Source organism: Myxocyprinus asiaticus, chromosome 13 (assembly GCF_019703515.2).
Source record: "Myxocyprinus asiaticus isolate MX2 ecotype Aquarium Trade chromosome 13, UBuf_Myxa_2, whole genome shotgun sequence".
In the NCBI taxonomy this organism is placed as follows: domain Eukaryota; kingdom Metazoa; phylum Chordata; class Actinopteri; order Cypriniformes; family Catostomidae; genus Myxocyprinus; species Myxocyprinus asiaticus.
In genome coordinates, this window is record NC_059356.1 from 9,099,918 (window position 1) to 9,112,221 (window position 12,304).

A 12,304-nucleotide genomic window follows, 5' to 3' on the forward strand; every position below is an offset into this window, starting at 1 on the left:
ATTGCAATGCTTTACTAGTTGGGGTCTCTAAATCCACCTTAAATAAGTTGCAGTATGTGCAAAACTCTGCTGCTAGAATCTTGACTAGGACCAGGACAAGTGATCACATCACTCCTATCTAGGAGTCCTTGCACTGGCTCCCTGTCAAGTTTCGTGTAGACTTTAAAATTCTCATGCTTGCTTACAAGGCTTCGCATGGTTTGGCCCCTCAATACTTGTCTGAACTTTTAACCCCCTACACTCCAATACGTGATCTCCGCTCCTCCAAATCTGTTTTTTTTTTTTTTACTTTTCCTCCTACTCGTCTACGTTCTATGGGTGACAGGGCCTTCTCTTCTTTTGCTGCAAAACTGTGGAACTCTCTTCCCTCTGAGGTTAGACATGCTGAATCTTTTAGTATTTTTAAATCTTCTCTCAAAACTCACTTTTTTAGGGTTGCTTTTCTGTGATTATTATTGTATTCTTTTTAAACTGTTCTGATTGCATGTTTTCTTTTTTGTATTTCAGTGTATTTTTATTTTTCTCTTGTAAAGCGCTTTGAGATGCAACTTTTAAAGGCGCTATAGAAAATAATGTTTTAATATTATTATTAAAACAAACTCCAGCCGATAGGTGGAGCCAGCACAAAAAGAATCAAAACAGGTTTCCTCGGATGGTCAAGTGAATGTTCAGTGAGTCAAGCTCACTTGGGGGCAACGTGAGAAACACACCATGACTTCCTCAGTCCATTGCTGTGGGCATGTAAATATTTTGCGGCCATCCTTAGTATCTATTCTCAATTTGGCCAGGAACATCAGTGCAAAAGCGACCTTCCGTTGATGTAAGAGTTTCTTGCATTCCTTGAATCGATCACATTTCTCTCATCAAATTCGCAAAGTCTGGGAACAAGAAAATGTTGTGGTTCTTCCAAGAAAGCCTTCCTTTACTCCTCGCATCGTGTAACACGAGATCTTTATCGGATGATCTCAGAAATTTGGCCAGAATTGATCGGGGCCTGTCTCCCTCTGCGGAACTCTATGAGCTCTCTCGATTTCCAGCTTATGGCCTGTTATGTCAAGCAGACTCGGGAAGAGCTTGTCTAGGAATATTACCATATCTCGGCCTTCATCATGCTCAGGAATTCCAACAATTCGGATGTTGTTTCACTGATTATGATTCTCAAGGTATTCCATCTTTTCCCAAACGCGTTCCAAATCTACTTTGGTCGCTAGCGTGTTAGCAGCTAACTCCCTCTCCGGTGACTCAAGATAATCGATCCGCTTTTCGATGTCCTCGATTCTTGTAACCAACTCAAAGATTTTCGTCTCCATCGCAGTGATCGATCGACATATTACCGCAAGATCCTCCAAGTCCGCCATGACCTTTCTCAGCATCACCGACATGCTGGACAGTTGACGTTGAATTTCTCCCGCCGCACCATCCAAACTGAGTCCCTGATCTGCGGCCCTGTCTGGGGTATCAGCTTGAGAATGTAAGTGTCTTTTAATATCTCCAGAGCCCGAGGATTTTGAATTCTTTGACATGTTGACTTCATAGAACTGTTATGTAGTAGGGTGTATCGAATCTCACTGGTTTAAGGCACAAAAAGAATTAAAAACTAACAAAGTGTGCAGAGCTCACCATTCACACGTCTGAACCCCACATGGCGCCACGCAACTCTCGCATATTCATGTTATTGAGCCTTTATTATAAATATGATGTGAAGATCTACTGATTGTAGACTTTCTAAATATCTGTTTGTTTAGTATGTTTTTTGACAAGAGTGTTGTACAGTAGCTAGCATGAACTAATATTTCTACATATCTCTTGTATTTGTATTGAATGCATAGCATAGCAGAAGAGTGTGCTGCGGCGAGAAAAAATTTAATGCAAAAATAACGCACAAGTAACGTAACATTTTACTTTCCATAAAAAGTTACTTTTTAATTAATTTAGTTACTTTTTTAAGGAGTAACACAATATTCTAACAAGTCATTTAAAAAAATGTATAAAAGTAACATTACCCAACACTGATGGTGGGTAACTGGAAGACATCTCGGATTCGGAATGACACAAGAAATGCTGTCAGACACGCGCTTGAAGAAACACACTTATATTTTTAACTACAGATGACAGAAAAGCCGTCTATGCACATGTCTGATGGGCTGTTTGTTTGGAGGTGTGCAGTCTCGTGGAACACACGTATGTAAAGTGTTCTCACTCTTTCTTTGTGTCAGTCTTCTGAAAAAATTTGCAAGAACAGTATCGTCTATGAGAATGCTGCAAATGGCCTCAGACCATCTCAGTTCAGGAGGTGCTCAGAGTTCAGTTCACTTTATTTCCACAGAGCAGTTCATTGTGAGCGCAACTCTGCAGGGTCATTTTATATATAGCCTATACGTCTGTGATTAAATCATAAAATAATACAAAAAAAAACAAAAAAACAAAACAAAAAAAAAACACTTAGGGCTGCAACTAACGATTATTTTGATAATTGATTGATCTAACGATTATTAGAACGATTATTCGACTATTTGGGTGATTATTGCAACGATTAATCATTAGCTCCTAACCGAGTATTCAGCTTGTGCCCTGACTTAAAAGGTTGTATTAAACATGCTTACTAATAATAAAGAAGACAAAATCATCCTTTAAAAATATCTCTAAATGACATTCACTGAATTAAAGGGAAAAAAAAAACTTTTTTTAAATGTTTAATTCAGTAAAGAAATTAACTGCAAAAAATCCTATTGTTATCAAGTGTTTTTGTCTTGTTTTCCATTTAAAATTGTCTACAAATCCATAAAACAAGATACATTTACTTGAGAAGCAACATATAAAATATTTAGACTTGCTTTAAGAGAATGTATCTTAAATATAAGTGTATTTTGTATTTTCACTTTGTTATACTTCAAGTCCAAAGAAGACAAAATATTCTTATATATTTTGTGTGTATTGTAAACTGTAAACTGTACATTGTATATTATTACTTGTATATTGTGTTGTATTTATGTGTATATTAGATATGTAAATTGTGTTGTGTAAAATCTGATGTTTATTGTAAATTGGTATATGTCTCATCACTGTCACGACTGCTATGTTGCTCGGAACTGCACCCAAAAATTTCACACACCATTGCACTTGTGTATATTGTTGAGTGACAATAAAAGTGATTTGATTTGATTCAAGATCTATTCTCTAAAAGCAAGTCTAAATATCTTATATGCTGCTTCTCTGTTGAATTTTAGATATTTTAAATATTTGTATTTTTAATATTATATTCAACATTCTCAGATAAATAAATAAAAAATAGATTATTCTGCAGTATAGCTGCTAAAGTAAATGTACGTTGTTTTAAAGGAGTTTTAGATATTTATATTGGAAAACAAGCCAAAACAAAAACAAATCATAAACGTATTTTGTTGCAGTGTATAGTGTGCATCAGCCGGGATCAGTTTCAATCTCTCCCCCTTAAATCAGGACATTCGTGCAACTCAAAGAAGAGGCACTGACCGCACAGAGAAATGAGAGTTTCTGAGTTTGTAGTTATTTACATGATCTGCTTCCTTATTATTTGAACTTTAATGAAGGATGCATTAAAGATATAACGGCGAGGTGTTTCCTTTAAAGACGCTCTGACATGCAAGTTTTGCTTCAGTGGAATGGCAGCTCCAGCTCTGCTGTATTTCACAACGAGAGTGTTTCTGTATTTACTTATTTTGTATTTTTGCATTATAATTCCCTCATACTTTGTGATCTACATCACCTGAAGCTGTTTGGAAAGTTTAGAGTGCATCTGGACTGTGAGCTGTGTCTTCTTCCTCTACTCAGTCAGGCGTGAGCTGCAGTGCTGCTCTTGTGTGCAATCATTAGAGCTTCATATCTCATCTCATGTTAAGTTAAATGAGATCAAACGACTATTCCACAACGACAATTTTTGTCGACAATTTGCTATTGTCGACGTTGTCGATAACGTCGACTAATCGTTTCAGCCCTAAAAACACGTTCACCTCGAACCACGATTTATATTTCAGTGATTATTATAATCATTATAATTATTATGTTTACATTTATAATTGTTTATAGATCTTAATTTGTATTAGTCATTTTCCGCTTGTTGTCAGAGATGGATAGTTGCCTGGCGGTAAATGGAAAGGTGGTTATATATGATTTTTCCTTTTGACCTCTTTTTTAAATTGCTTTTTTGTTTCGTGTTAAGTGCAATTTGAATTTAGAAATGTCTTTGGTTTAAGTTTTTTGTTTTTTGTAAGATCATGCAGATACGGGTCAGAAGCTTCAGTTAATGTTCACATCAACCATCAGAATGGGGGAAAAATGTGATCTCAGTGATTTGGACCATGGCATGATTGTTGGTGCCAGATGGGCTGGTTTGAGTATTTCTGTAACTGCTGATCTCCTGGGATTTTCATGCACAACAGTCTCTAGAATTTACTCAGAATGGTGCCAAAAACAAAAAACATCCAGTGAGCGACAGTTCTGCGGATGGAAATGCCTTGTTGATGAGAGAGGTCAACAGAGAATGGCCAGACTGGTTCGAACTGACAAAGTCTACGGTAACTCAGATAACCACTCTCTACAACTGTGGTGAGAAGAATATCATCTGTTTTGGCAGCACAAGAGGGACCTACACAATATTAGGCAGGTGGTTTTAATGTTGTGGCTGATCGGTGTGTGTGTATATATATATATATATTATTGGATGGAATGATGTAATTTTGTTATGAAATTTAAATGCGTAAATCTTGAAATATTTTTAAGAGTACTTGTTTTTATCATTTAAAATGTTCCGATTTATTAGTATTGTTTTATATCGTAACTTTATGTACTTTTTTATTCACTTGTTTATTTCTGTATTAACAAAACAATATTTAAAAAAAATGCAAAAATAAATAAAAACAACAATACGGCGATACAGCCATGGAATACATTAAATAAAGACATTTCCACTTGTTTATTATAAGTTATATTGGGCTGGCTCAAGTCCTTTTTGTGTTTGAGTGCTTTTAAAAAAAATAACAAATCTAATTACTGAAAAAAATGTATCAATTAATCAACACTCTCTTTTTTTAATTAAAAAGTAGCTTAAAATAATTTCAAACCCCATTAAATACACCACCACCATTAGTATGAAGAACTTCTCCAACCCCTGCCACGCAATGATGGGAATGGGAACAGTTCCACAGCACCACCAAGCGGATTTTACTATGGATTTCTATCGTTTATATCTCTGGGAAAGATGGCAAAAGTTACAAAAACGAAAATTGAGAAAAAAAAAAAAAAAAAAAAGGACAAAAAAAATGTGTAAACCAGAGCAAAATGAAAATTTAATGCCAAATTCAATGCAACAAAAGCCATTGATGTAAATATTCCATTCTGACATGCATCTTCAAGAGTTATTCATTATATATATTCTGATTTAATGCATTGTATTATCTTTTCAACATCTCAACAATTCACGATTAATTACTAAACATGAACTTACCTCTTCCACAGTGAGTGGCATGCATATCCTGTATTCCTTCATCAACATTGTCCTCTCTTGATGATTCCCACACTCGATGAAGCGCCAATGATCATCTAAATGAATTCAGCCATTAGAGACGGATGCAATCACGAGTTACCACTGAGAAAGATGGAAAAGATCAGCGCACTGTTGTAGAAACACTCGCGTCCTTTTGTTTGTTGTATTAAAAAGTGAGCACTTGCAGAAAGACGCGCTGGCTGTGATGTGATCAATTCACTCATGGAATCTACTGATGCTCGTGCGTTTTACGCTGGAGAGACGATTATCGCAGCGCCCCAGTGTTTAGAATCGTTTAAACTTTGAAATACATCGAATCTGGGTTTATAATGAACCCCTGCACTCCGCGCACCTGTCCCGTCCCGCTCCTCTCCGCATATATAGTATGGAGATGATTTGGCTGTAATCTCAAAATAAACACCGTGTGCACCTTAAGTCAGTGGTATTGTTCTTCCTCCTCGATTGAGTTCAGAGATATCTTCCAGCTGTTATTTATTCCGCTGCATTGACGCAGCGGGATGGTAAGTTTGAAAGGAGAAAGACACACTGTGGCGGTGTGGCGCAGCGCATCACTATCGTGTAATACCGCTGTCAACCGATGGGCGGCGCTGGTGACTGTAACAGACCCAGCTGCAACGATGAAGCCAGGCCCGCGTAGAAGTCTTTGTTCGTTTGTTTGAAGTTGAGAATGAAAAGGTGAATACAAAACAGGAAGAAAAGTGTATATTGTAAGTTGAGGTTAAAATAAAAGTCGTTGTATACGAAACATAAACAGTTTAATTCCCAAACAGAGTTGAATAATTTTTACACCCAAGCAGAGCTTTAAGTCACATTATTGTGTTTTTGTGATCATTATGCATATTGTATTGTGCCTAAAGCCTTTTTCTGCAACACAGTGTACACATACTGTAAACATAGTGTCAAATGTTTCCAGTTTAATTATCTGAATATATTTTGAAATATGCATTTTTATCTCTTTAAAAAGTCTTAGCAATGTGGGGGTCTGAATATGTGTCAGCTGTCAAATATGTGAGTCTCTGTCATCACACATGTTTTGCCATCATCATGCTAAAATAAATCAATCAAAATTTAAGCAAATGAAAGATACTTAAATTGTTCTAGCCTAATTATTAAAATACATATGTATTTGACGAAAGCATATAATAACATTTCGGTATTAACCGGCAGAGTAAAGAACAGTGTACACAGGTGCACAGATTAAAATAACATTAAATTCAACAATGAACATAAAACATTTACATAATGAGTCTGTCCATCTGTCTGTCTGTCTGTCTATCAATCCTGGGTCTGTCTTTCTCCCTGTCTTACTGTCTCTGTCTTTGTCTCTCTGTCTGTCTGTCTCTGTCTGTTCATCTCTGTCTTTCTGTATGTCTGTTTGTCTGTCACTTTCTCTGTCTGTATCTCTGTCTCTTTGTCTGTCTGTCTCTCTATCTGTTTGTCTCTCTGTCTGTCTGTCTTTCTATACGTGTCTCTGTCTGTCTATATCTCTGTCTCTTTGTCTGTCTGTCCCTGTCTGTCTGTCTGTCTATCTGTCATTGTAAAAAGGAATATTTTATCTTTGGGGGGTGAATGAATGAATGAATAAATAAATGACTTTATATGTACAGTATATCTTGATAAAAAGGAAAATGTATCTGAAAAATTGGAGTTTCGCAGCATCATTAATAAGGTAACACTAATGAAATATAAATAAAATTTATTTATATTTAAATATATTTTAAAACAACTTATTTTCAGAATGATTTTTATTATTATTATTATTATTACAGAAATATAATAAATTATATAAAATTAACTGTCTCGAGCACATATTGTCCTGTAGTTTGTGCAGTACTACATGAGACTCGTGCAGTGAGTGTATGTTTCCGGTACTGGTGTGTGTGTGCGTGTGACAGGAAGCAGTGCGCAGAAATATTTGTCCCATAATGCACAGCTTCAGGCTGACAAGTGGATCCAAGATGGCGTAGAAAGTACAGCTAGGTAAGTGCATACTTCTTCTAACACTTTCTTTCCGTGCGTCTGTCACACGTTTCTCCTCTTTCTCGTCTCGATCCCTCCGTTAAGATACGGCTGTCAGTTCATGTATTATGCGCATCAGAACGCGAATAATCGCTGCGCTTATTTGCACGGTTAATGTGAAGATGCAAAGGCCCGATTGCAGCTACGCTACACACACTAGCAGCTAAAGATGTCCGCGTACAACCGCGATATTTACATCACATCTGCGTGATTCACCTCACACACGAATAGATGCATCGGTACCGGGTGTAAATGTGTGTTGTTCAGTACAGATCATGTGTAAATGTTGCAGGAGAATTTAAATGTGTGTCCGGGTGCGGCTGGAACTCAAGGCCATGAGAGCAGCGATCATCGCAGTCCAGATGCAGATATTATAATTCGTCCTTCTCGTTTATCAGTGATCAGTTAATGATCATCAACTGCATTGATTGAACGGTAATCGTATAGCGTGTATCAGTGGATTCTTTGGCTGATAATTAGACGTGTTGATGTGACGGCACACACGCAGTTGTTGTTCTTTTTTGGATGGACATAGTGGTTGAATGGAAAATCCAATTGAACTGTCTTCCTAGACAGCATCGGAGGCGCGTCTGGAACGTCCACGTTTTGATCGAACATTTCAAATAAACATTCGAATCGAACGTCCAGAACGCGCCTTTGCCTCCTAGTGCTGTCTAGGAAGGCAGCTCACTAGGGTTTGAGACACGGCCACACACTCGTACTCAGACGGGACATCTATTATTAACTGACCCGGAATCCAAATATAGGCTGTTTATATATTTTACTGAGGCTCTGTTGCCTTGTTTGGTGTGCTGGATGTTAATTAGACGTTGCTTTAAGACTGTGTGTTACGGTGTGAAATGTGTCAGTCTCAAACAGATGTGTGTCTGTGGGGAAAGAGACACTGGGCGGGGGGGTGTTTGTGTGTGTAATATATTTCATGGAAATTAAATGTACGAAAATATCAATAATAATGTCATATGTTCCACTTGTATGAAGAAATATCTTCATATTTTCTTCAGTGTTGATTTTATTTTGCTGACACAGGCTTTATTTAGGACTACTACTACTTCAATGATGCAATCGGTTTGCTAGCACAATAAGTTAACGAACATGTTAGCGCTCATCTAATGTTTAACAGATCAGTAATTCATGAAAATAATATGAATTTATTTGAGTCAAAGTTTCATCCTTTAATAAGTCTCACCACCAAAGTTTCTGCTAAAATCCCATAGTTACAAGGTTACACGTTACTACAGTAATAACTGTTAGCCCTCAGAGAACCAAGCATAGGGATTGATGATGTAATTTCTTTTTTCCTCCTTGAACGTCAGTTTTGGAAGCCACAGATTATAAAACAATGTTATGGAATTTTTTGTGTCTTTAGAAGACAATGGCATCCTATGGGAAAATCTTGATTTTAAGGCACATTTTGCTTTGAGGTGATTTTATCAAGCCGGTACATTCAATATACTATTTTTTTACCTGCCAAAACTGTTGCTTTGATACCGATTATAATATTAGCTGCTGTTCTGTGACTTTTTTTTTTATTACCTTTATATATAAAATCGGTATTGTTTAATCATTGCCTAATTAACCCTTATGCACTCTTCATTTAAGAATTTCACTCAAGCTTTCCGGGTCAAATTTGACCCGAAAACAATAAACTAGTAATTCATTTATTTTTATGAAATAAATGTAATAACACAAACTTCAATAAAGTAAAAAAAAAAAACAAACAAAAAAAACAAGTTATGCATTTTGTTTTTTGGGGCGGCTATTGTATTTAGACCTTATTTGTCTCTAAATTACACCATTCATTTTCATATAAAATGAGCACATTTTATGTTATCTTCACTTCAATAAAAACCTTCATTTGAGTAAATCAAAAAAGTGTCAACATCAAAATATGTCATGCATTAGGCGTCCATGATGACATCTGCTGGTATAAAAATAAGTTACATGAAATGACAGCTATGCCTCCAGTGATCCATGCATTGGCTGATCTCTAAAAGCCAATGTTGTAACAAACTTAATTTCCATATATTATCACAAGTTGTGCATTGGGTATATTTTTTAGACATTATAAAAACAATTATTTGTCAAATTGTAGCATTTTTTTTAAACCACTTGTGTTGAGTCATATTTTGCAATGATTCTCCAATATGCTGAAAAACTGACCATGCATACATGAAACTTCTAGCATAAACTTTGTCACACAGGGGCCATACACGGAATTCGACCTGTGTGGTATGTTTGTTACTGTATGTGTGGACAGGTTTGTCTATACTGATGAGGGCCAAATGTCCTCATTAGTAAAAAAAAAAAAAAAAAACAACAACCCATAAAAGGCTCCCAAATGGGTCAGATGATGTTGATCTTCAAATCTAGTGATATGTACATGTTTGTGTAATAGTTAGGTTTAGGGATAGTATATAGGAAAATATAATTAGCCTGATATGAAATCAATGGAAGTCTATGAAAGATCAATAATATAGTCAAATAAACCTGTGTGTGTGTGTGCGCGCGTATGTTTTCTGCAATGTGGATGATTTGTAGTCTCACCCCTTCATTTATGTGTGGTTGTGTTCTGCATTGTGTTTGATTTATTGATTTATATTTGACAAATACATTTTAAAAAATTCTTCCCGTTCATTTGCTATTGTGGGTCAATTTTGACCCGAAGAGTACAAGTGTTACAAATGTTTTGTTTTTTTTAACGACCACTTAAACTTATTGAATCAAGTCCAGATTTTTTTGTGTGTTCAGACAGCATGTGAAGGAAAATTCACCAAGTCTGGAACCACTCAGAAAAAAGATACCATTTTTGAGTAAAGAAACAAAATGAAAATGGGTAAAAAATGACCCCAGGAGTGGATGAGGGTTATGGTTAGCTATAGCACTGTCATAAAAAAAAAAAGAAAGAAAAGAAAAAGGAAATCAGATTACAAAAGGACAGGATGTGAAAGCTTTTTTTTTTTTTAAATCCTAGTATTCATTTATTTAATAGTTGTAAAAACAACTGTAGTAACTGTGGTATTGTGGCAGGAACTACAAGTATTATATAAGCTTTTTGTAATGTTTAATGGTTGTTAATGTTATCATGCTCACACAAAACTCATGTGGGTGTACCATATGCATAGGGATGGTAATCAGATGGTACCTTGATATTTGGTACTGAAAGATTACCACATTCACATATCATGGTATTTAAATAGTACTCTTTGCCCGAGGCAAATTTAATGATACTCGTCTCACGTTTGGTGCTATATGCACGCTAAATATGTAATATTTTCATGTTGTGATTTGAAGCCTGCTTTTCAGCACGAGCCATCACCAAGCTACTCTCGACAATGATCTGCTAAATCTACTGGATCTCTAAAGTGCATGCGCATTAACTGGGCTTCCCTCGATATCGCAGTGCAGACCACAACACTGATGCGACCCATTTGAATTATTGTGAGAACTCTCTACTTTAAAGCACTGTAGAGGAAATTAAACCTCTGAAACAGCTAGACAATCTTGACGTTATAAACCGCACTGACAAGGAGAAAAGCAACACTGTGTATATGCCAAAATAAAGTTTTTTCAAATTACTAAAATTAATCACCATTTTACAATAGGAACCGTAACTGTGGTATTTTCACAAATGTAAAAGGTAATAATCTATTAGGTGGAATCTATTGGACTTCATTTTGATTACAAATATGGCAGTTGAAGGTAAAGTTTCTTAATTTGTTTAGACTGCTTTTTTCATAATAAATAATTTATTCATAATTGATTATTAGTATTATTAGACCTGGAAGACTTGTGGACAATGTTTTCCTCCTGTATAATATATGTTCTGTTTGAATGATGTTTGATATTAGGAAATAAAACTGGATCGCTTAATAAATATAATAGGCTTATACAGTTGTGCTCAAAAGTTTGCATACCCTTGGAGAATTGGTAATATATGTACCATTTTTAAAGAAAACATGAGTGAGCAGGCAAAACACTTTTCTTTTATTTCTTGTGGGATTCATATTCAACTGTAGGTTATAACAGAATGGCACAATCATAAAACAAAACATGGCAACAAAGAAAAAAATGAAATGACCCCTGTCCAAAGGTCTGCATACCCTTAGTTTTTAATACTGTGTATTGTCCCCTTTAGCATCAATGACAACGTGCAGTCTTTTGTAATAGTTGTCTATGAGACCCCAAATTCTTGCAGGTGGTATAGCTGCCCATTCGTCTTGGCAGAATGCCTCCAGGTCATGCAAAGTCTTTGGTCGTCTTGCATGAACCGCACATTTGAGATCTACCCAGAGTGGCTCGATGATATTAAGGTCAAGAGACTGTGATGGCCACTCCAGAACCTTCACCTTTTTCTGCTGTAACCACTGGAGGGACGACTTGGCCTTGTGCTTAGGGTCATTGTCGTGCTGGAAAGTCCAAGAACGTCCCATGCACAGCTTTCGTGCAGAAGAATGCAAATTGTCTGGCAGTATTTTCTGATAACATGCTGCATTCATCTTGCCATCAATTTTCACAAGATTCCCCTTACCTGTAGAACTCGCACACCTCCAAAACATCAGTGAGCCACCACCATGCTTCACAGTGGGGATGGTGTTCTTTTCACTATAGGCCTTGTTGACCCCTCTCCAAACATGTGAACATAAAGCTCTATTTTGGTCTCGTCACTCCAAATGACAGTGTGCCAGAAGCTGTGAGGCGTGTCAAGTTGTTGTCGGGCATATT

General features: G+C 36.4%; 2 protein-coding genes across 3 annotated transcripts in view; one reads left to right on the top strand and one right to left on the bottom strand.

Annotated features, from left to right (window-relative positions):
• pitpnc1a (phosphatidylinositol transfer protein cytoplasmic 1a) overlaps window positions 1-6,074 on the bottom strand; it is a 161,059-nt gene extending 154,985 nt beyond the window's left edge. The window contains exon 1 of the mRNA XM_051714546.1: window positions 5,483-6,074. Coding sequence (XP_051570506.1) covers window positions 5,483-5,530 — 48 coding nt within the window. The 5' untranslated portion in view covers window positions 5,531-6,074. The remainder of the gene's footprint in view (window positions 1-5,482) is intronic.
• A 1,350-nt stretch (window positions 6,075-7,424) lies between these two features.
• The window catches only part of LOC127450784 (probable helicase with zinc finger domain), an 88,648-nt gene continuing 83,768 nt past the window's right edge, over window positions 7,425-12,304 (top strand). For both annotated transcript variants that reach the window (XM_051715131.1, XM_051715132.1), the window contains exon 1: window positions 7,425-7,522. The gene's annotated coding sequence lies outside the window, so the exon portion shown is untranslated. The remainder of the gene's footprint in view (window positions 7,523-12,304) is intronic.